Source organism: Littorina saxatilis, linkage group LG2 (genome assembly GCF_037325665.1).
Source record: "Littorina saxatilis isolate snail1 linkage group LG2, US_GU_Lsax_2.0, whole genome shotgun sequence".
Lineage (NCBI taxonomy): Eukaryota > Metazoa > Mollusca > Gastropoda > Littorinimorpha > Littorinidae > Littorina > Littorina saxatilis.
The window spans coordinates 90,271,250-90,292,568 of NC_090246.1; the positions used below are offsets into that span (position 1 = coordinate 90,271,250).

Genomic DNA, 21,319 nt, shown 5'->3' on the forward strand with positions numbered 1-21,319 from the left:
AGTTGGTAATGAGGTCAGTGCACCACCAGTGCAAATAATACATGTTGTTCCATTGTTTTGTGAACAAAGTGTGATGTTAATTGTTTGTGTGTGCAGACAAGTTCAACAAGAACGTCAGGGCGCCTGCCTACTCCAAAACCAAAGGCAACGTGCTGCATTTCTGCATTGACCACTTTGCTGGGAAGGTAACTTGTGTTTTAACTGCTGTCTAACCAATGATCTCTTAGCGCTAATATGTTAGAATAGTTTGATTATGAGTGTGTGGGTGGGTGTGGATGGGTTTTTTAAATTGTAAGAAAAGGTCTAGCCTTAATTCTTCATCCTTGTAAACTAAAGTTCAGTTCAGTTCAGTTCTCTTTTTTGTGTGTTTATTTTTGTTTTAGGGGCTATATGGGAGGGGAAGGGCTGCTGTTTTTTTTGGTTGTTAGCTTGCTGGTTGATGGCTGGGTATTTGTTCAAGAACTTGTGCCTATTCAGTTGAAATTCATTGCATATTTAGATGCCTTTTTTCACATATTAACGGGTAATAGCTAGGGGGACCTTGGGATTTTGAATTATATATAGGCAGTGTAGGGGGATATGCAGCTGTTTCAAATAACAGCGAAAAAAGCTTACTTGGAAGGGCATGTGAATATTAACATTTTGTAAATTGATTTACATATAACATTTTTTGACAGAAGCTGTCTACTCTTACTGCATTTTATTATTTGTTCTTCCTTGTAGGTGGAATATGACGCTACAGGGTTTCTGGAGAAGAATCGTGATCGTCTTCCTGTTGAGATCACCAATATACTGAGAACGTCAGAGAACAAAGTTGTCAGAACTCTCTTCCAGACACCACTCACAAAAACAGGTATGTTGATATGTATGAGAGTTTTGATGTTATTTTGCAATTTTGACGTTGTAGCATGGGTATTTGATCAGAAGTGTTGTCATATAAAAAATATGTTTGTGATTTTCTGTAGCTGATGTTTGTGTTGATTGTTACACAGCAGTGGGACAGTTGCATGAGTTACCTTTACTGCATTTTGGGGCGAATCGGTGTTCTTCCGGTATTATCTGAAATTATGATATTTCACGGCAATCTACCCTTATTCTACCCCACACCCCCGACACACACACACTCACACACACGTATATACACACACACACACACACACACACACTGTACACCCTTAGGGTTTTATAGGACCTTTTTCCATGCAGTCACCCTTCAGCAAAAAAAGATCCTTTTGCAGGTGATTAGCAAAAAAGTGCTGTTTTTTTAATGTGTGATGAAGTTTTATTAAAATAAAATGTCACTGAAAGGTGCTCTGCCTTGGGGGGGCTCCGACAGTTCCGGTGAGTTAATTCCACTTCAAACTGTAGCGTATGCATAGGGTACTTCTGTACACTTTGTTCACTTGTTTCAGTCTGTTCAAACCTGGCTTCGCTTTCTCATCTTGTTTCATTCTGTTCAGGTCTGGCTTACATTTAGATGTAATGTTCTTGTGAAGAAAACGATGTGTTCTTTTTGTGAGGCATTTGAAATGTGACCTTTTTTTCTTCACAGTTCTGTCTCTTCTTTATTCTACTTTGACTGAGGTTTTAGATGGCTGTTACAGTACTAACATAGCCTTAGTTTGAAGTAAAGTGGCTGTTATATTTTTTTTCACGTGCAGTTTAGTTCCATCTTTTTGGAAGTGACATACATGTCATTCTAGAGCAATTCACAGATTTTCACAAAGCACAGATAGTCTCTGTAAAACGTACCGTATAGTTTTAGGTTAGTTGACGGTGTGCGAGGCTGAGACTATGATTTGACATATTTGGCATAGTAATCAGTCTTCTTGTTCTTTTTGAAACTTGAACACGGAGAGGAGACCTTATCTGAGTTGTATTCAGTAACAGTAGCCCTAGGAAAAAGGCAAGGGGTAAATTACCTCCCAAAGGCTACAGGTAGATTACCTCCCTTACACTGTGCTGTTGCATGTACGAATGTCTTTGTTTCACTGTATGATTTTGATCTCTGTCTCTGCATGTGTCTGTTTGAACATGGATGACTGATTTCTGCCTTTTTGTGTGTGCTGCATGTCTGAATTATTAGTATATTGTGGTCAAAACTTTTGTTTGATGTGAATTTCAGTGCGCCCCCGCACTTTGGGTTGCCCTATCAGGAGAGACAGTTGTAACAACTGTTTATTAGGCGCAGGTTTTGATTTCATTTGCCTTGTGTGCGTTTGCTGTGTATATGTGCTTGGAAGTTTGCAGATGATGCTTTTTGAATGGTTGCAGAAACGATATATTTTATTTTTACCTGATCGTGATAGGTCTACAAAAATTTGAGCGAGGATAGTTTTTATAGGCGCTTTTGTTCTATTTCTTTTCCAGCTGTTTAAGTTTTTAAACCTTTTCCCATCTGTAACTTTAAGTGTTTGGAATCTGATAACTAAAAACAAAGAGACTGTTCGTAAAAAAAATTAAAAAATAAGTGGAAGGATGCGCAGTCAAACAAACACGAAGGTTGATTCCTTTGTCTACTTTAGGGTTGTTCAGATGTTCAGATTTTCTATGTGAAAACGACAGGAAAGACTATTTGTCACCTCTTCTTGTACATAGCCCTTTTAAGCAGAGAAGTATAATTCAAAACAGAGGCATTTGCTCTCTTGACACTCACTAGAACGAAAGCGATTTTTTTAGGACTGGGTATAGGTAAGCACAGGATGGTGCTTTTTGTCTCTTGAGTGGAGCTGACATGACAGTGAACTTTGCTTTAACTCTGCTTTTTCTGAAATTTTGCAGCAATGCTGTAATTCTTGCACACATTTCATATATACATCCATGCACATTCATGCAAAGATTTGCTCCTCACCCACACATTCACAAGTTCACAGACACAGGGAATGATGTGAACACATGCATACACACAGACACAGACACACATACACATACACACACACACACACACACACACACACAGACAGACAGACACTGTGACACACAGACACAGACACACAGACACAGACACACACACAGACAGACAGACACACACACACACACACACACACACACACACAGACAGACACTGTGACACACAGACACAGACACACAGACACAGACACACACACAGACAGACAGACAGACACTGTGACACACACACACACACAAGGGCGGATCTGGGGGGGGTTACACGGGTTACGTAACCCCCCCCACCCCCCAAAAAAGAGGTAATTTATTGGCTCAGGATGCACCAGATAGCTCTATTTTGCTTCTTTGGATTAAAAATTTTTCCGGGGGGGCATGCCCCCGGACCCCCCTAGAGGCTTAGGCGCCTTCGGCGCCGTCAACTTGTATCTTCGCAGTCATTTTGTAACCCCCCCCTCCAAAGTGAATTGATCCGCCCTTGACACACACACACACACACACACACACACACACACACACACACACACACTCACTCAAAGAAGTCTAGACTGTCCTTGGAATGGTGTACTACAAAGAACAATCTTTTTTTTCTGTCTTGGGCAAGGGGGTACTGCCGTACTAACACAACTGCTCAGTTTTCTTTGAACCTCTCTGATACTTCCGATTTGAAATTTAAACAGTAGAATAAATTCTCTCTGTTTCATTTTCCCCTGTCTCTCTTCGCCGTTTGTTTCCCCTGAACCTTCTCTATCGCTCTCTCTCTGTTTGTCTGCCCTTCTTCTCAGCATTGGAACTCTGATAATAATATTTCCAGGTGCACGGTGTAAATCAAATGGGATTTGGTCACCACTACAAAGAAAGCTTCAGAAAGACTGACAGGCATTGCCGCTGAGCATTTAAATGACTCATATTTGAACAGTCTGTTTGGCGTGTCTGGGTGTTGTTCAGGGAGTTAAATATAAAGCTTTTTATTTGATATGGCTTCAGTCTTTGATGCATATTGTTGTAAATTGAAGTCAAAAAAATAATGTGTAAGCTTCAAGGTGTTGAGAAAACTAAATTAACAGAATAATTAGTACTAGAATAATAACTTCACCAGTTAGGCTTAGTATTGAAAAATGACCTCTTTAGTCAGGATAAAAATAAATCCATTCAAGAAAATAAGATGAAGAAGAAGTCCTTTTTGCCAATTAATGGGTCTGAATATCATAAATAAATTCCATTGCGTTGGAGTTTGTTCAAGCTTTTGGTTTTATCGCCTGTCTGTCATGGTGTTACGATTGTATATGACCCCCCGCGGGTTAGGGGGAGTCCCATATATTGGTTGGGACGAGAAAGAATTTACCCGATGCTACCCAGCATGTCGTAAGAGGCGACTAACGGTTCTGTTTCTCCTTTTACCCTTGTTAAGTGTTTCTTGTATAGAATATAGTCAATGTTTGCAAAGATTTTAGTCAAGCAGTATGTAAGAAATGTTAGTCCTTTGTACTGGAAACTTGCATTCTCCCAGTAAGGTCATATATTGTACTACGTTGCAAGCCCCTGGAGCAATTTTTTGATTAGTGCTTTTGTGAACAAGAAACAATTAACAAGTGGCTCTATCCCATCTCCCCCCTTTCCCCTATCCCATCTCCCCCCTTTCCCCGTCGCGATATAACCTTGAATGGTTGAAAACGACGTTAAACACCAAATAAAGAAAGAAAGAAAGATTGTATATGCAGTCTTTCGGTATCATCAGTGCCTATAGCTACAGTGTGGTCCCCCCTTTAAACACCTCCACAAATCTGAAAAAAACACGGTCTTTAAAAGGGAGGAAGTCTTAAATTGGGGCTACATTTACACAGGTTATGGACAGAACATCTGAGAAGGGAGCTAGGGTCTTATAAAGCAGGAAGTCTTAAATTGGGGCTACATTTACACAGGTTATGGACAGAACATCTGAGAAGGGAGCTAGGGTCTTATAAAGCAGGAAGTCTTAAATTGGGGCGGGGGGTCTTAAAAGGGGGGTTCGACTTTACTTTCAGACCTTTGATTGTTCAAGTTTCTCTTGATGAGCATAATTAATGAACACCATGCATGTTGTTCTGGCAGGCAACTTGTCGTCCGGCATGTCCTCTCAGCGTTCCAGCACCGCCTCTTCCAGTCTGCCGTCGCCCATGGCAACCATGCCGGCCGTCACTATGAGCTACAATTCCCGCAACACCTCTGCCATGGGAGGAAGCAGGGTAGGTCTTTGGCTTGAGGTGTTCAGAAGATGAGAAGAATGGAGGGTGGGGAAGAAAGGATTGGTCAAGGAAAGGACGATTTTTTGTTTGTTTGCTGTTGTTTGGGGTGTGTGTGTGTGTGTGTGTGTGTGTGTGTGTGTGTGTGTGTGTGTGTGTGTGTGTGTGTGTGTGTGTGTGTGTGTGATTAAGAGTGTTACAGTGTGAGTCAGTCAGCGTTGTCACATCTACACTCTGTGTTTGTGTGTGTGTGTTTGTTTGTGGATGAATTATGGACAGATGGATTTCTTGTAGGTGCAGGTGCTATGGTCTATGCAATCATATGTGCACATACTGGACTTATGTCTTTGATTGCCCGCGTTATTAAGAGAAAGTGCGCGTGTGTGTGTGTGTGTGTGTGTGTGTGTGTGTGTGTGTGTGTGTGTGTGTGTGTGTGTGTGTGTGTGTGTGTGTGTGTGTGTGTGTGTGTGTGTGTGTGTGTGTGTGTGTGTGTGTGTGTGTGTGTGTGTTTGTTTTGCAGCTGTGCACTATTAGTTCCACAATTTGTTTTTTGTTTTGTTGTCATTGTTTTGTTTTTTAAATCTCATCCATTGCAGTCAGATCCTATTCTTGTTTTGTCTCCGTGATTTTTAGTTTATGAGAGTGTTATATTTTTATTCAATATGTTTTCCTTGCAATTTTTTCATCACTGGTTTTGGTGATTGTGTGTTATTTTGTAGTTTAAATGTCTTTTGTCAAATACTGTTTCTTGTTTGAGTGGTTCATGTTAGAGATTGGTTGGCAACATTAGTTTTTCTACCTGTCTTGTCTTTGCCTTGTTATGACACTACAATTGTGTGAAGAAAAATGTTCAAACACTCCAAGAAACAGCAAATCTGAAAAAATGAAAGGTCTTAAAAGGGAGGAAGGGAATTAGTCTTAAATTGGAGAGTCTTAAAAGGGGGTTCCACTTTTCCTCCAGCATAATTTCTTTACTTATAATAATTTTGTCATCGAACTTTCAGATCTACGGTAAATTAGTAAGTACGAGGAACCGAGTGTCTCTCTTGGCAAATACCTTATTCCCTGAAGCTTCCCGGTGAACGCTTTTTAACGCTACAAATTGATCAGAGTGTACTTTCTGTGGTCAGGTGTGACAATTTTTTGTCTAAAAAGTTATGATACATACATGTACAATTTGTACAGTAATTACTTCTTCTTTTATTAGATATAATAAGGGATAAGATTTTATATAGTCCATGAGGGTAACCTCACAGAAATTCGGGATGCTTTCTCCCTGGGGAAAGCGAGCTGCCATACAGTATACGGCGCTACCCATTTTTTTTTTCCTGCATGCGTATATTCATGTTTCCAAGCCCTGAGACTTAATGCCGTGTGAGATGGAATTTTTTTACACTTAGCTAGGTCATCTTTTCAGAATGTTAACATTATTTTGTGTATTCTTCATTTTACTATTATTTTTTGGGTATTTTATTTATTGATTTATTGATTGATTTATTATTCAATTTTACAGAAATCCTTTGTTTTGTTAACTTTATTGATTTATTTATTGATTTATTTTTTTTAATTATTTATTCTTCTTTGTCATCTTTCTCTATTTTTCTTCACAGAAAAAAAGATCTGTTTAGAATTAAAGTTTTTTTCATTTTTGCTAGAATTATTTCTTTAGATTTAGTGTAGAATGTTATCTACTTGGCTTCATTATTCTCATTATTCACACCTATTTTTACCTTTATCCCTTCCCTTGCCTTCTCTTTAAACTACTTTTTGTTCCAAGTATTTTCTGAAAGTTTACTCATTTACTGTACATGTACTTCTTTTTGCCAAGTTTGGTTTTATTCAGTTTGCCACAGAAGTTTATTCCATCCCTTAATTATTATTTTTTAATCCTGGAGATTTGCTTGGCTTTCACATTTTTGCGTGTGCAGAAATTAATGTGTGGTTTTGTTTTAAATTTAATTTTAGGGGGAATTAATTTGGGTAAGAATAAATCACAGGTTTGAGTTTGTGTGAACTTGCTATTGGGATACCGTGAAAATATCATAATGGAAACAAATATCTGATTGGTGTGAATTTGAGTTGTGGGCGTTTTGTTCTGTCTGAATTAATTAATTAGCAATAGAGGAAACATTGAGAATTAGATAGAGGTGGCTGAATTTAAGTGTATACTTGTGGTCATTGCCAGTAGAATGAATTCTAACGAAATGAGTTGAATACCAACACAAAACATTTATATTATTATCATGTACTTATCTTTCTGGTGTGCAAGCTTTTGAAAGGATAAAACAGGTTTACTCCATGAATAGTTTACATGGCAAAATGCCTTATTATATTCAAGCTGTATAATTCAGTAGGTTGTTCATGCAGAAAAACTTTTGCTTTTTTGTTAAAATCCTTGCGTGAAACGTTTTGGTGTGTGTGTGTGTGTGTGTGTGTGTGTGTGTGTGTGTGTGTGTGTGTGTGTGTGCGTGCATGTGTGCTTCTGTCTGTCTGACTGTCTGTGTGCAGGTCTGCATGCACATGTGTAATATGTGTGTTTTATCTGTTTTTATGTGCATTTGTGAGCAAGTTCATTTACTTGCACTATACCTATCTTATTTTTATGTACTTGCACACTACATTAATATGTGCATTACTTAGTTACAACCACTGTAAAATACATCATCTGATACTATATATTTTCAGCACGTGACAGGGACCACCAGCATGACACGCATTCAGCAGACCGTGGCCACATACTTCCGCTTCTCCCTGATGGACCTGTTGAACAAGATGGTGGCAGGCACGCCACACTTTGTCAGGTATATTGTGTAAAGCTCCCGCCCTTTCAGATTTCAGGGCAGGGAGATTGCTCAGTTGGTGGCGGCACTGGCTTGAAACCATGCAGTTGTTCACAGCATGACCCCCACACTCTACGAGGGATTTATTTCCCAGGGTCAACTTTGTTCTAACAACCCAGTGTGCACACATATGTGACCCTCCACCACGGAATGAGTCGCTTGTCACCTTTGCATGATTTTCATATTTTTACATTTGTCTAAAGAGTTTTTTATGCTCTATCCAATGGTGAAAACAGTTTTCGAAAAAAGCGAAAACTGTTTGAGTTATAAGCCTGTGACTAAGGTGATCCTCACACTGTTACCAGACACTCCCCGGACTTTTATTAAGCCTAGCGCAGAACCGCGCGAGGTGACATGCGACTCATTTCGTGGTGGAGGGTCACATATGCACGATAGAGATCCCAAGTTCACAGCAAAAGTCTCATGGCTTGGTAACATGAATACACACATGCAGCAAACAAAAAATTAGATAGAACCGTACTGTATGCTGGCTCGCTTTCCCCAGTGAGAATTTAGCTGCCCGAATGTCCCCATGAGGGTAAAAAAAAAAAAAAAAAAAAAAAAAAAAAAAAAGGGTCATACATGTAAAATTCCACTCGTGCAAAAAACATGAGTGTACATGGGAGTTTCAGCCCACGAACGCAGAAGAAGAAGAAGAAGTCCCCATGAGGGTAACCTCACAGGACAATATGATACCAAAACCAAAACCGATGTATCAATGTTCAGGTAGGCCAAAGAGGACCTATTTTGTTTGATTTATGTAGTAATTTTTTGGTGAGTTGGTCATGCAATTAATCTGGGAAGTCCTAAGGGGCAGGAAAAACCTTTGCCCATGGACAAAAAAGTAGGCATAGCTTAAAGGGGTATGGACAAATTTACACACTGGTTATGAACAGAAAGTCTGAGAAAACCGGGTCTTAAAAGGGAAGACTTAAGTCTTAAATTGGGGAGTCTTGAATTGGGGAGTCTTGAATTGGGGAGTCTTGAATTGAGGAGTCTTGAATTGGGGAGTCTTGAATTGGGGAGTCTTGAATTGGGGAGTCTTGAACTTGGGAGCCTTAAATTGGGGAGTCTTGAATTGGGGAGCCTTAAATTGGGGAGTCTTGAATTGGGGAGTCTTGAATTGGGGAGTCTTGAATTGAGGAGTCTTGAATTGCATGGGGAGTCTTGAATTGCATGGGGAGTCTTGAATTGGGGAGTCTTGAATTGGGGAGTCTTGAATTGGGGAGTCTTGAATTGGGGAGTCTTGAATTGGGGAGTCTTGAATTGGGGAGCCTTAAATGTGTTGAGTCTTGAATTGGGGAGTCTTGAATTGGGGAGTCTTGAATGGGGGAGTCTTGAATTGGGGAGTCTTGAATTGGGGAGTCTTGAATGGGGGAGTCTTGAATTGGGGAGTCTTGAATTGGGGAGTCTTGAATTGGGGAGTCTTAAATTGGGGAGCCTTAAATTGGGGAGTCTTGAATTGGGAAGTCTTGAATTGGGGAGTCTTGAATTGGGGAGTCTTGAATTGGGGAGTCTTGAACTTGGGAGCCTTAAATTGGGGAGTCTTGAATTGGGGAGCCTTAAATTGGGGAGTCTTGAATTGGGGAGTCTTGAATTGGGGAGCCTTAAATTGGGGAGTCTTGAATTGGGGAGTCTTGAATTGGGGAGTCTTGAATTGGGGAGTCTTAAAAGGGGGGTTCCACTGTAGTGTACAGCATGGTATTGACATAGGCATTCATTTACAGTCTAGCTCTCATAAGCAATAATTGTACTACTGCAGGTGCATTAAACCAAACGATGACAAGGAGCCATGGAGCTTCGATCCTGACAGGGTTCAAATCCAGCTACGCTACACTGGTGTCCTGGAGACGACACGCATTCGACGCCAGGGCTACTCTCACAGAATTCCCTTCGCTGACTTCCTCAAGAGGTGAGATACTTAGAATTGAAAATGTTTATAGAATTTCAAATGTTTATGGGTCACTCTCCTGAAAACTGGTCAGATGTGTGACTTGAGTGCCCAAAAATAAAGTTAGTCAAAATTGAAATATTTTGGTGTGTTTGGTTTGTTTAACATCTCAACTTTCCAACACAAGGTTTTGAAAAGCAAGATAAACTTTTGGAAATGTTGTAATTTAAGATAATGTGTTGAAGGTTGCCTCGTCTCGCGTGAAACACAGGACACCATAAGAGGCACATTTTTACTCTTATCATAAAAAATACAAGTGATTATCATGCAATTTCCAATGAGATACAATAGAAATTGCTTCATAGAAGTACCAGAAGTTTCAAAATATACCATACACTTACATAATGGGGGGATTACTATGAGGACGCCAGATCAACAATTTCCTCATTCACAGAAAACCTTTCCAGCAAGTGATCAGAAATTGCTATCTGCAAAATTGTATGATTTAAAGAATCTCCATGAATACTTAAACAGGACTATGGACATACTTTGAAAAATCTTGGTAATACATGCAGATATTCATCAAATGACACAGAACGTCTCGCGTGTAACCATGGACACCGCAAACAAACACAGACACCAATATCAGTTAACCATGGGTTTATTTCAGTCAAAACGAAACAACTTTTTATTGAAATGTGTGTCTGCCACGTCTGTCAAGAGTTGGGACAGGCAACACCTCAACTACTTCCTCAAACTTCACAAAAAATATCTCCTCCACAGCAGGCCACACAAACGATGATCCTTGTTTCCTAAGTAAACGGACAACCACCCCATTCCCATCCAGTGTGTCAATCTGTGGACAGACAAATGAACCTTTCTTAAAATAGAAAAATTAAAAATAGTAACTGAAAAGGTTTACATCATGAATTAAAAATACAAGGAGCAAGTGACACCAATAAACTTGGAAATGTCTACCTCAGAAAAGCAGACAACTGAAGCTCTCCATTCATACCAACTAGGGGTAATTTGGTACTTGAAATACATGTATAAATGTAATTGATTCCAAATGTAACCTGCACTTACCATGCCATGGAAAGACTTTGCGAGGAATGTCTGCACAAATCAGTATGGATACAGAAAATTTAAAAAAAATGACTGCATGCAAGCAAAGTCATTCCAGTATAATAAGATTAAGATTAATGAAAAACATGTTAAAACAATTATTTACAGTAGAAACGTACCGGTCTCTCTGATCTGCTCCTGGATCAGAATTGACTGGACTGGCAGAAAGGATAGGAGCATTAGCAGCATCCTGGCATCTGAAAAAAAAGTATGCAACAGTTGGAGTCAGATATTGTAATTGCTACCACAGCTTTACATCGCACATTGAGGTACATAACAGTGCATGTTACAACCGTCAAGATCCCAAGATACACACATTGGAAATCAGAGTGGTTCTGTCCTGAACACATCCTCGTAACACAAAGAAACAACAAGTCGCGTAAGGCGAAATTACTACATTTAGTCAAGCTGTGGAACTCACAGAATGAAACTGAACGCACTGCATTTTTTAACAATGACCGCAGTGAAACTGACGAGCCTGTTTAGGGCGGTAGTGGTTTCGCTGTGCTGCATAGCACACTTTTCTGTGCCTCTCTTCGTTTGAACTTTCTGAGCGTGTTTTTAATCCAAACATATCATATCTATATGTTTTTGGAATCAGGAACCGACAAGGAATAAGATGGAATTGTTTTTAAATCGATTTCCGAAATTTAATTTTAATCATAATGTTTATATTTTTAATTTTCAGAGCTTGTTTTTAATCCGAATATAACATATTTATATGTTTTTGGATTAGAAAATGATGAAGAATAAAATGAACGTAGTTTTGGATCGTTTTATAAAAAATAAAATTTTAATTACAATTCAGATTTTTAATGAGCAAAGTCATTAATCAATTTTTAAGCCTCCAAGCTGAAATGCAACACAAAGTCCGGCCTTCGTCGAAGATTGCTTTGCCAAAATTTCAATCAATTTGATTGAAAAATGAGGGTGTGACAGTGCCGCTTCAACTTTTACAAAAAGCCGGATATGACATCATCAAAGACATTTATCCAAAAAAAGAAAAAAAACCATCTGGGGATATCATGCCCAGGAACTCTCATGTAAAATTTCATAAAGATCGGTCCAGTGGTTTACTCTGAATCGCTCTACACACACACGCACAGACACACACACACATATACACCACGACCCTCGTCTCGATTCCCCCTCTATGTTAAAAAATTTAGTCAAAACTTGACTAAATGTAAAAATGACTACACGCTGTGTAAAATCTGCTCCAGTGCAAATGAAAATGCCAGTATCTGTCATAATTTCTGCCCCGCACGCATCGCTGACACCGCATGCGGAAAGCAGCAATGGCGTCTGCTATACGAACGAGACAGCTCTGGCTATGATGAGAGATTCAAACGTTATTTCTTGAGATTCTCAACAAAACAAATGAACCTGAACCACATGATCTAATCTTCATTTAAAAAAAATAGAAAATAAACTAACAAGAGGCGCAAAACAATCATAAAAAACGAAAACTTCTTTTCACGTTGGACTGTACCTAGATCTACTCTACCCATGAATTTGCCACTTGGTTGCGTTTTTCTGACAGAAAGGCATTTTTTTTTCGAATTCAGTTTGTAAACATGACAAAATCATATTAGTGGTTTAAGTTCTACAGGCAAAATAGTAAAAATAGAGCCGTCGTAAAGCTCAAACTTACCTCAAAGGTTGTGATCACATGTACCGTCTCGCACGTCTGTCGTCAACTTTGGCGCGGACACCGCAACAACAAAGTTTTCCTGCGTCTAACCGCGTGCTCGATTGTACGAAAACACGTTTGCACCGTGTAACCCCCACAGGGACTCCCTTATATTCATGCGCGAATGGGTTGAAAGATCGCAAGTTTGCCAGAAAATAGTTCTGCAATGTGCTCACACGTATCGCAAATTTTCGGACACCACTTGCAGATCTATCAGAACATCTCATTAAACTTGCTTTACAGACTCAACTTGAATCTCATTCAATCGCGATTAACGACATCGAATATTTTACTATGTCAGAGTAGAATTATCCATCCCCTGAAACAGTATGCACAAGTTATGTTTGGGCATGGCGTTGAAGCTAAAAATAGGACACCAGGCGTGACGTGCGAGACGATTGTTTCTACATGGTCAAATGCAACCAAGTTATTATCAAAAGATCGTTTGGGCGCATCGGGCGGGTGAAATCAAATTCATACACAGGAATTTGCAACAATTGTAGAAAAATGTGTTATCAAATGGGTAAATTTGAGGCATGTGTATGTGCAGAGATAGCATGTCACACTTTCGAATGGAAAAAAGTGGCGATTCAGAGCTTCTGCAGTGCAAAGCAAATCACAGAATTTACCAACGCTTTAGTTCTTGTTCACGCTGTTGCTCCAAATAACACTGAAGACAACAAAACACATAAACATAAAGGAAAGTAATTATGTTGTTGTTTATTTAAATGTTTTTGTACGCTGTCCCGACTGACCAGTTTCCAGGAGAGTGACCCAAATGTCTATTAAGCAGGACTGGTATAAAAACAGATTAAATTACATATCTTACCCAACTCACATATAGCAATTAACCCATAGTTCAGTGCTGATATCGCTGTACGCGTCCCCTTAGCAACAAGGAAGACGCCTCTAAAAAAGAGTGACCGAGACCCGTAAGGGTATCCAAGCCAGCCCGTAAGGGAGGCTGCCTTCCATATGCGCGCGCATATGCCGCCATCTTGTCATTCTACTCTCAGCGCTCAGTGGAGCTGGTCGTGTTTGGTACGCTCCGGCTGTGTTTTCAGCCTACTTGCTTGGTCTTCCAGACCTGGTTTGTGTTCCCCTTGGTGTCTTCTTGTCTCCGGACTTCGCATTTGCTGTTGAGGTGAGATCTTTCCATTTTTTACCTGAATTTTGGCGGCATTGTTGGCTTGTTTTCGGACTTACAAAATTTTTTCCAAATTTGTTTGTGAGTTGTTTTCATCATGGCCGACAATGCGGACGGGAAGAGGTCAACATCTAAACATGTAGCTGCTTCGCCCTCTCCTGTTAAGAAAAGTTCTAGAAGTTCTAGAAGTTCTAAAACGCACGGCGATACGCCCGTGTCTCTTTCGGGTTCAGAATCCAAAATGTAGTGATGTTGTTGTTGGCGTGCCCGGAGTTTCCGGTTCGTCTGCTAAACCTACGGAGAAGCCCTTGCTCGGGGTTAAGCATGTTGTAGGGGATGTCTCGCCTGTAGGTTCTGGGCTTGCATCTGCGGATTTTGCTTCTTTGCTTTTGACATTAAGCTCTCAGGTTTCGGCCTTAGCGGCTGAAGTTTCGTCAACTAAGGCGGAGATACGTGCGCTGCCGGCAGGTGTCGGGGGTACGTCGTCGCTGGCCAGTGTGCGTTTGCCTCCCTCTGCTACTGTTACGAGGGCGGACGTGCATGCGTCTCAGGATGGGATCTCTCAGGCTCCCGTGGGGTCTCCGGCCGGTGTCCGTTCTTCTTCACAAGGTATGTGCACTCCACGTGAGCGTTGTCTTGAGGGAGTAGCCTCGGGTCTCATCCCAGGTGAAAGTTCTGAAACATCGGCTGATATCCACCGCTTAGTCGGGGTGTCAGTGGGTGCTAAGGGCCCTGACAAGCGAACAGATGTTCCTATTCTTCCCGCCTCGTCAGTAGACTGTGGTCAGGTTGAAGGGCATCTGCTTCCGCCCAGGGGGCAGGAAGTTGGTGGTAGTATGGCTGGCTCTGGACTTGACTCGGTTAGTCAGTACGGGGACCAGCCTCCGGAGTGCACGGAAGGGCACGAAGGCTACCTGGATGACGGTGCCGCCTCTCAGGCTGAAGGTGCTGGATTCTTTTTGCCACGGCAGCTGCCAGATGCGGTGGCTCTGGCGGCTGGAGTGGCTTCGAAATATCTCGAGGAGGAGGTGGCGGTGAACAAATCTCAGTTTGTCCATCCTCCTTCTGCCTTAGGGGATTTCAGGAGTGCTAAGGAACCGAAAAGTTCGTTCCGATTCCGGGAGTCCCCCTCTGTGGCGGTCGAGATGTCGAAGGTTTTTGCGAAAGGTCGAGCTATGTCCGATGCCTTTCCGCTGTTGTCACAGCATGGGGAGGCGCCGGAGGTGGTGGGCCCCTGGTTGGCTAAAGCGGGTCAGCACGTTCCTTGTTCTGCGCTCTCAAAGAGCTCTAAACTGTTGGTTCGTCCCGTCGCTCTACTTGACTCTTTCGCTTTGCCGAGATCAGTTCTACCGGTGACTCCGGAACTGCTTTCTCTGCGGGAGGACGGGTATGCCAGGGATAGAACAGTCCCTTACACGGAGTCTGCTCTTCAGGCTTTGGAGGAGACGGGTAGATCTCTGCTCGAGTTGGGTTCCGTCTCTAGTTCTCTCCAACGCTCTTTGTCTAGGTCTATCGCTTCATCGTTAGACCCGTTTGAGTTCCGTTACGACGCCTCCCAGGAGGATGTGACAACTCTGTTGGCGACGCTTGCCAAGGTCTCTCAGGAACAATTGAGCTTGTCAGCCAGGCTTTACGGGCATGCTGTGCATTCCCGCAGAACTGCCTTTTTGGCGGGTTCAAAGATCCGAGACAGGGGTACCATTGACAGACTTAAGGTATCTCCTTTTACGGAAGGGTCGCTGCTGGGTACTTCCTCTTTGGACGCTTTGCAGAAGGAAACCCAGGACGCTAGGGATCTGGCTATTGCAAGGATTGCTCACCACGGCTTTCAGAAGGTTCAGAGCAAGCCTACCTCCCAGAGTAAGGCTCAGCCTTCTTCGTCTGGGGGGGGCAAGATGCAAAATCAGTCCACCTCTTTTCGGGGTAGGGGGCGAGGCGCGCCTTACCAGAAGAGAGGCTCCTTTGGGGGTTCTCGGGGGTCGGGGCACAAGCCTCACCCCCAATGAGGGTCTCCCGAGCCACTATTCCCAGTAACCCCCGCCGTGGTGGCGGCGGGTGGCCCCTCCAGGGCCTTGGCCGCCTGGACACGCCTGGTGTCCAGCCGGTGGATTTTGGGAATAGTGCGTTCGGGATTCCGTCTCCTCTGGGCAGAGGGGAAGGCACCTCTGTCCAGGATACCTCCGCCTTTCAGATATCCCGTGGACCCGGAAGCCAAGTCAGCCGTTCATGCGGAGGTGGCTTCCCTACTTCTGAAGGGTGCGATAGAGGAAGTTCGAGATCGAGAGTCCCTCGGCTTTTACGGCAGGCTGTTCGTGGTGCCCAAAGCCTCAGGGGCTTGGAGGCCTGTTTTGGACCTGTCCACCCTGAACAAATACCTACGGGTAGTCAAGTTTGTCATGGAGACTCCACTCTCTGTAAGGGAAGCTCTGCGTCCGGGAGATTGGGCCACGTCGGTGGATCTCACCGACGCGTATTTCCATGTGCTCATGCATGTTCAAGACAGGAAATGGCTGCGCTTTCTGTGGGGCGAGAAAGTGTTTCAATTTCGGGCACTCCCCTTCGGGCTTTCCCTGGCCCCCTGGATCTTCACGCTGGTCGTTCGCCAGCTTTGCTCCCTTGTCAGACAAGAGGGGGTACGCCTACGGGCGTATTTAGACGATTGGTTGAATCTGCATCAGGACCAGTACATGTGCAGAACTCAGACTGCGAGGGTTCTCGACCTGGCGGCTCAGCTGGGCTTTACAGTCAATCTAGGGAAGTCAGAGTTAGAACCATCCCAGCGCTTCACTTACCTGGGCATGGATTTCGATACGGTGGAGTGGTTAGTCCGTCCCTCTCAAAAGAGGGTGGACAAGCTTCAGAACTTGGTTCGCTTGTTGATAGGAAAGAGTGTGTCCACGGCCCGGGAGTTGTCCTCCCTACTGGGGCAGATGGAATCGATGGCTCCCCTTGTGCCTCTAGGCAGGGTCCACAAGAGGCCGTTTCAGGCGGCTTTGAGGAGGCAGTGGGACCAAGCCTCTCAGGGCTGGAATGTTCGCATAGGACTGGGGAGTTGGTTCAGCAACACTACAAGTGTTTGGCTGCTCCCCTGGGTCTCTCAGGGTGTTCCGATCGTTCCTCCGGCGCCGGAGAACATTCTTGTTACAGATGCATCCATGACAGGCTGGGGTGCTCATCTGGCCGATCAGACAGCCTCCGGTCTGTGGGATCTCTCCCTAGCTCCTCAGCACATAAACGTGCTGGAGCTGGAGGCTGTGTCTCTGGGTCTACAGGCTTTCCTGCCGCTTCTGGGGGGCAGTCATGTTCAAGTCCACACGGACAATACGACTGTGGCCGCTTACATAAATCGGCAGGGGGGCACACGCTCGCAGAAGCTGTCGGAGAGCGCTTGCCGTCTGTTGGTTTGGTGCAGCTCGCACAACATACTTCTCTCAGCGAAGTACCTGAAGGGCACGCTCAATGTTTTGGCGGATGCCCTCAGTCGGGGGGACAAGGTTCTGCATTCAGAATGGACCCTCTCCCACCAGGCGTTGGACCGTCTTTGGGTTCAAGTAGACAAGCCTTGCATAGATCTGTTTGCAACGAGATTCTCCACCAGGCTTCCCCTTTTCGTCTCACCGTTCCCGGACCCTCTGGCGTGGGCGGTGAACGCGTTGGATCTGGATTGGTCAAATCTGCAGGCTTACGCTTTTCCTCCGTTTTGCCTGCTTGGGAAGGTGGTAAGGAAAGTGGATCTGGAAAAACCAGCGCTGGTGCTGGTTGCTCCTCTTTGGCCCAGCCAGCACTGGTATCCGGACCTTCTGCGGCTGGCAGTGCGCCCACCCATTCCTCTAGGCGTTCGAAGGGGCGACCTGTTACAGCCCAGGTCAGGGGTCCCGCACGAGAATCCGCAAGCGTTGCAGCTTCACGGCTGGATTCTGTCAGAATCGCTCTGCGTCGTGCCGGGGCCTCGGCCACAACTCTGAAACTGGTACAGAAAGCACACAGAGACTCAACTAGCTCCGTGTACTCTTCTCATTGGGCTGCATGGGCCAAGTGGTGCTCTGAGAATAAGGTTCAACATCTTTCCCCAAGGTCCATGGAGGTAGCCAACCACCTCTCTTGGTTGGCTAGTAGGGGGGTCTCTCCTTCGTCACTGCGAGTTAGAAGGTCTGCGATTTCTTCCACTCTTAGACAGCTCGGTCGCAAGATCAATCTTGACGGTGTCATTTCAAGCGTGCTTAAGGGAGCTGCCCTTGACGCAGCGCTCTCAAGATCACAGCTCCCTGCTTGGGATCTGTTTGTGGTTCTCCGTTTCCTTGCATCGGAGGACTTTGAGCCTCTCCGGTTGGCTAGTTTACCTAATTTGACGAGAAAAACTCTGTTTTTGGTCTTGCTTGCCACGGCTAGGAGGGGTAGCGAGGTGCACGCACTTTCTGGTCTCGCTAAAGATATTTCCCTGGAGAGGGATGGCTCCTACTCTTTGAGATTTACGTCTAATTTTCTCGCTAAAAATCAAAAGCCCGGTCAGGCTTCGCCTTGCATTCGTATTCCACCCTTGAGCGATATACTCGCTCCTGGAGACCCCGATCTGTCAAATTGTCCTGTCAGGGCGTTAAGCAGCTACCTGTCTAGGTCTTCGCCGATTCGCTCGGAAACTCAGAAATTATTGTTTATATCCCTCAACACTGTGCGGGCGAAGGATATCTCGAAGGTCACCTTGACTAAATGGGTTTCACTGACCATTAAGCAAGCGTATGGATGGTGGCAACGCCAGTCTGGCGAGGTCAGGGCGGTGCTTCCTCTTACGTCAGCCAGGACGCACGAAGCGAGGGCTTGGGCGTCTTCTGTGGCCGTGCTTCGCTCAGGGCGCCTATCAGAGGTCCTGTGCAGCGGCTTATTGGAAATCTGAGGACGTGTTCATCAATTTTTATTTGAGAGACATTGCGGCAAGGCGGCAAGATGGCAGTGCGGCTTTGCCTGCTCTCGTGGCTGCAGGGCAGGTCCTGCGGTCTTAAGTTGGTAAGTACCCTCCTCCTATAGTAGCAATCTGCTATATGTGAGTTGGGTAAGATATGTAATTTAATTAAAAATTTTAATAATAAATTTTCATTTGATTAATATACTTACCCAACTCACATCGTTTATTCCCTCCCGCCTCCCCGCTGTGGGGGGTATGGGGGTCTAAAAAAGTAGTGAGTTGGGCTTCGCGTAGAATGACAAGATGGCGGCATATGCGCGCGCATATGGAAGGCAGCCTCCCTTACGGGCTGGCTTGGATACCCTTACGGGTCTCGGTCACTCTTTTTTAGAGGCGTCTTCCTTGTTGCTAAGGGGACGCGTACAGCGATATCAGCACTGAACTATGGGTTAATTGCTATATGTGAGTTGGGTAAGTATATTAATCAAATGAAAATTTATTATTAAAATTTTTAATTTTTTTACCACATGTGTGACAGGAAAGAGCCTAAAGACATTTTTTAAACAATAATTACCTTCAAAAACTACTTGCTGGAAGTGTATTTTACATCTTTATTTTTGAGTCACTTGAGAAAAAGTGACTCTATGTAATCGGTCAGTGTTAGTCTGTCCGGCCGGCCGTCCGGCCGGCCGTCCGTAGACACCACCTTAACGTTGGACTTTTCTCGGAAACTATCAAAGCGATCGGGCTCATATTTTGTTTAGTCGTGACCTCCAATGACCTCTACACTTTAACGATGGTTTCGTTGACCTTTGACCTTTTTCAAGGTCACAGGTCAGCGTCAAAGGAAAAATTAGACATTTTATATTTTCTCGGAAACTATCAAAGCGATCGGGCTCATATTTTGTTTAGTCGTGACCTCCAATGACCTCTACACTTTAACGATGGTTTCGTTGACCTTTGACCTTTTTCAAGGTCACAGGTCAGCGTCAAAGGAAAAATTAGACATTTTATATTTTCTCGGAAACTATCAAAGCGATCGGGCTCATATTTTGTTTAGTCGTGACCTCCAATGACCTCTACACTTTAACAATGGTTTCGTTGACCTTTGACCTTTTTCAAGGTCACAGGTCAGCGTCAAAGGAAAAATTAGACATTTTATATCTTTGACAAAGTTCATCGGATGTGATTGAAACTTTGTAGGATTATTCTTTACATCAAAGTATTTACATCTGTAGCCTTTTACGAACGTTATCAGAAAAACAAGGGAGATAACTAGCCTTTTCTGTTCGGCAACACACAACTTAACGTTGGGCTTTTCTCGGAAACTATAAAAGTGACCGGGCTCAAATTTTATGTGAACATGACTCATTGTGTTGTGAATAGCAATTTCTTCCTGTCCATCTGATGCCTCATATAATATTCAGAACTGCGAAAGTGACTCGATCGAGCGTTTGCTCTTCTTGTTAAAAAAGATTGAATGCACAGACTTGTTAGACTGTAGCGTTTGTATGACTGACACCTCTTTATCTCATTTAAATGACGATGCCACAACTGTGAAAGACAATTCAGGCCAGTGGCTCAGAATAGTGCATTATGCAATTAACTATGGGCTGCAATGTTTGGCATGAAACTGAGCTAGCTCAGCCATGACAGTTCTTGAGCTAGGTTTTAGCAGATACTCACTGTGCACCGGCCATCAAAACATTAAACATTGCATCCGTCATATTTTTTGCAACCATTCACCAGGTACCCGTGGCCCTTTGCCTTCTGTGACATGGGAAGTAACTGGGTGGATTTCAAACTCTAAAAATTCATTGCCAAGTAAAAGTAACCACTGCGATTTTTCTGAAATTATAAACGCTCAAACCTTGCAGGCAGCTGGTACAAACCCTAACAGATATGTGTCATGTGTAGAATTGTGTTTGTATGGGGACATTTCAGGGATCTGCATATCGTCGTCCCGGAATTTTGGCGTAATTTAATTCTTGGCGATTTTGATGTTTTTGTGCTTTAAACTAAGTAAACCATTCTCAATGAGAAATATTCTGTAAAATAAGCTGGACAATACATGCTTTAACATTCATTTGTCTTTCTATCCACACCAGGTACAAATATAAACACTATTAAATTACATATCTTATCCCAACTCACATACAGCAATTTACTTCAGTTTAGTGCTAGGACGCTGAATAGCATCGCCTTGGTAACAAGGGGAGGTCACCCTAAAAAAGAGCTACCTTGACCCCTTAACAGGACAAAGTCACACGTGACTTCCTGACCTTGCCGCCATCTTTGAATCATTCCATCTTCAGCGGTCCGTGTCTACAGACGTGTTTTGATTTTGCTCTCTGACTTCTGCCTTTGTCAGACCCTGCCTTGGTACTTGCACACGGTCCCTCTGCTCCTACTGTGTGTTTGGGTGAGCTTTTTTGTCGTTTGTTATCGTTTTGTGACTTAGGTTTGGTTGAGTACTTAGCTTTGTTTACTTTTTTTCCGTTCGCCATGTCGGATAAGGAAAGAATAAAAATGCTAAGTCAGTGGCCGAGCCTTCTCCCACAAAGAAGCCTTCTTGTAAGTCGTAGAGTCGGCAGGTT

General features: G+C 43.4%; 1 protein-coding gene and 1 long non-coding RNA gene across 4 annotated transcripts in view; one reads left to right on the forward strand and one right to left on the reverse strand.

Annotated features, from left to right (window-relative positions):
- Nucleotides 1-21,319, forward strand: part of LOC138960118 (myosin-IIIb-like) — a 105,971-nt gene that overhangs the window by 70,164 nt on the left and 14,488 nt on the right. Inside the window, exons 22-28 of one of the 3 annotated variants that reach the window (XM_070331867.1) lie at nucleotides 97-185; nucleotides 724-853; nucleotides 1,309-1,341; nucleotides 4,996-5,129; nucleotides 6,131-6,145; nucleotides 7,812-7,927; nucleotides 9,729-9,878. In XM_070331867.1, the coding sequence (XP_070187968.1) occupies nucleotides 97-185; nucleotides 724-853; nucleotides 1,309-1,341; nucleotides 4,996-5,129; nucleotides 6,131-6,145; nucleotides 7,812-7,927; nucleotides 9,729-9,878 (667 nt within the window). The remainder of the gene's footprint in view (nucleotides 1-96; nucleotides 186-723; nucleotides 854-1,308; nucleotides 1,342-4,995; nucleotides 5,130-6,130; nucleotides 6,146-7,811; nucleotides 7,928-9,728; nucleotides 9,879-21,319) is intronic. The other 2 variants (XM_070331868.1, XM_070331869.1) reach the window with 2 other exon arrangements.
- Nucleotides 9,919-13,304, reverse strand: LOC138960121 (uncharacterized). The gene is made up of 3 exons (XR_011453890.1): nucleotides 12,637-13,304; nucleotides 11,102-11,179; nucleotides 9,919-10,713 (listed from the first exon to the last, which is right to left on the reverse strand). It is a non-coding gene; the product is annotated as an uncharacterized lncRNA (long non-coding RNA).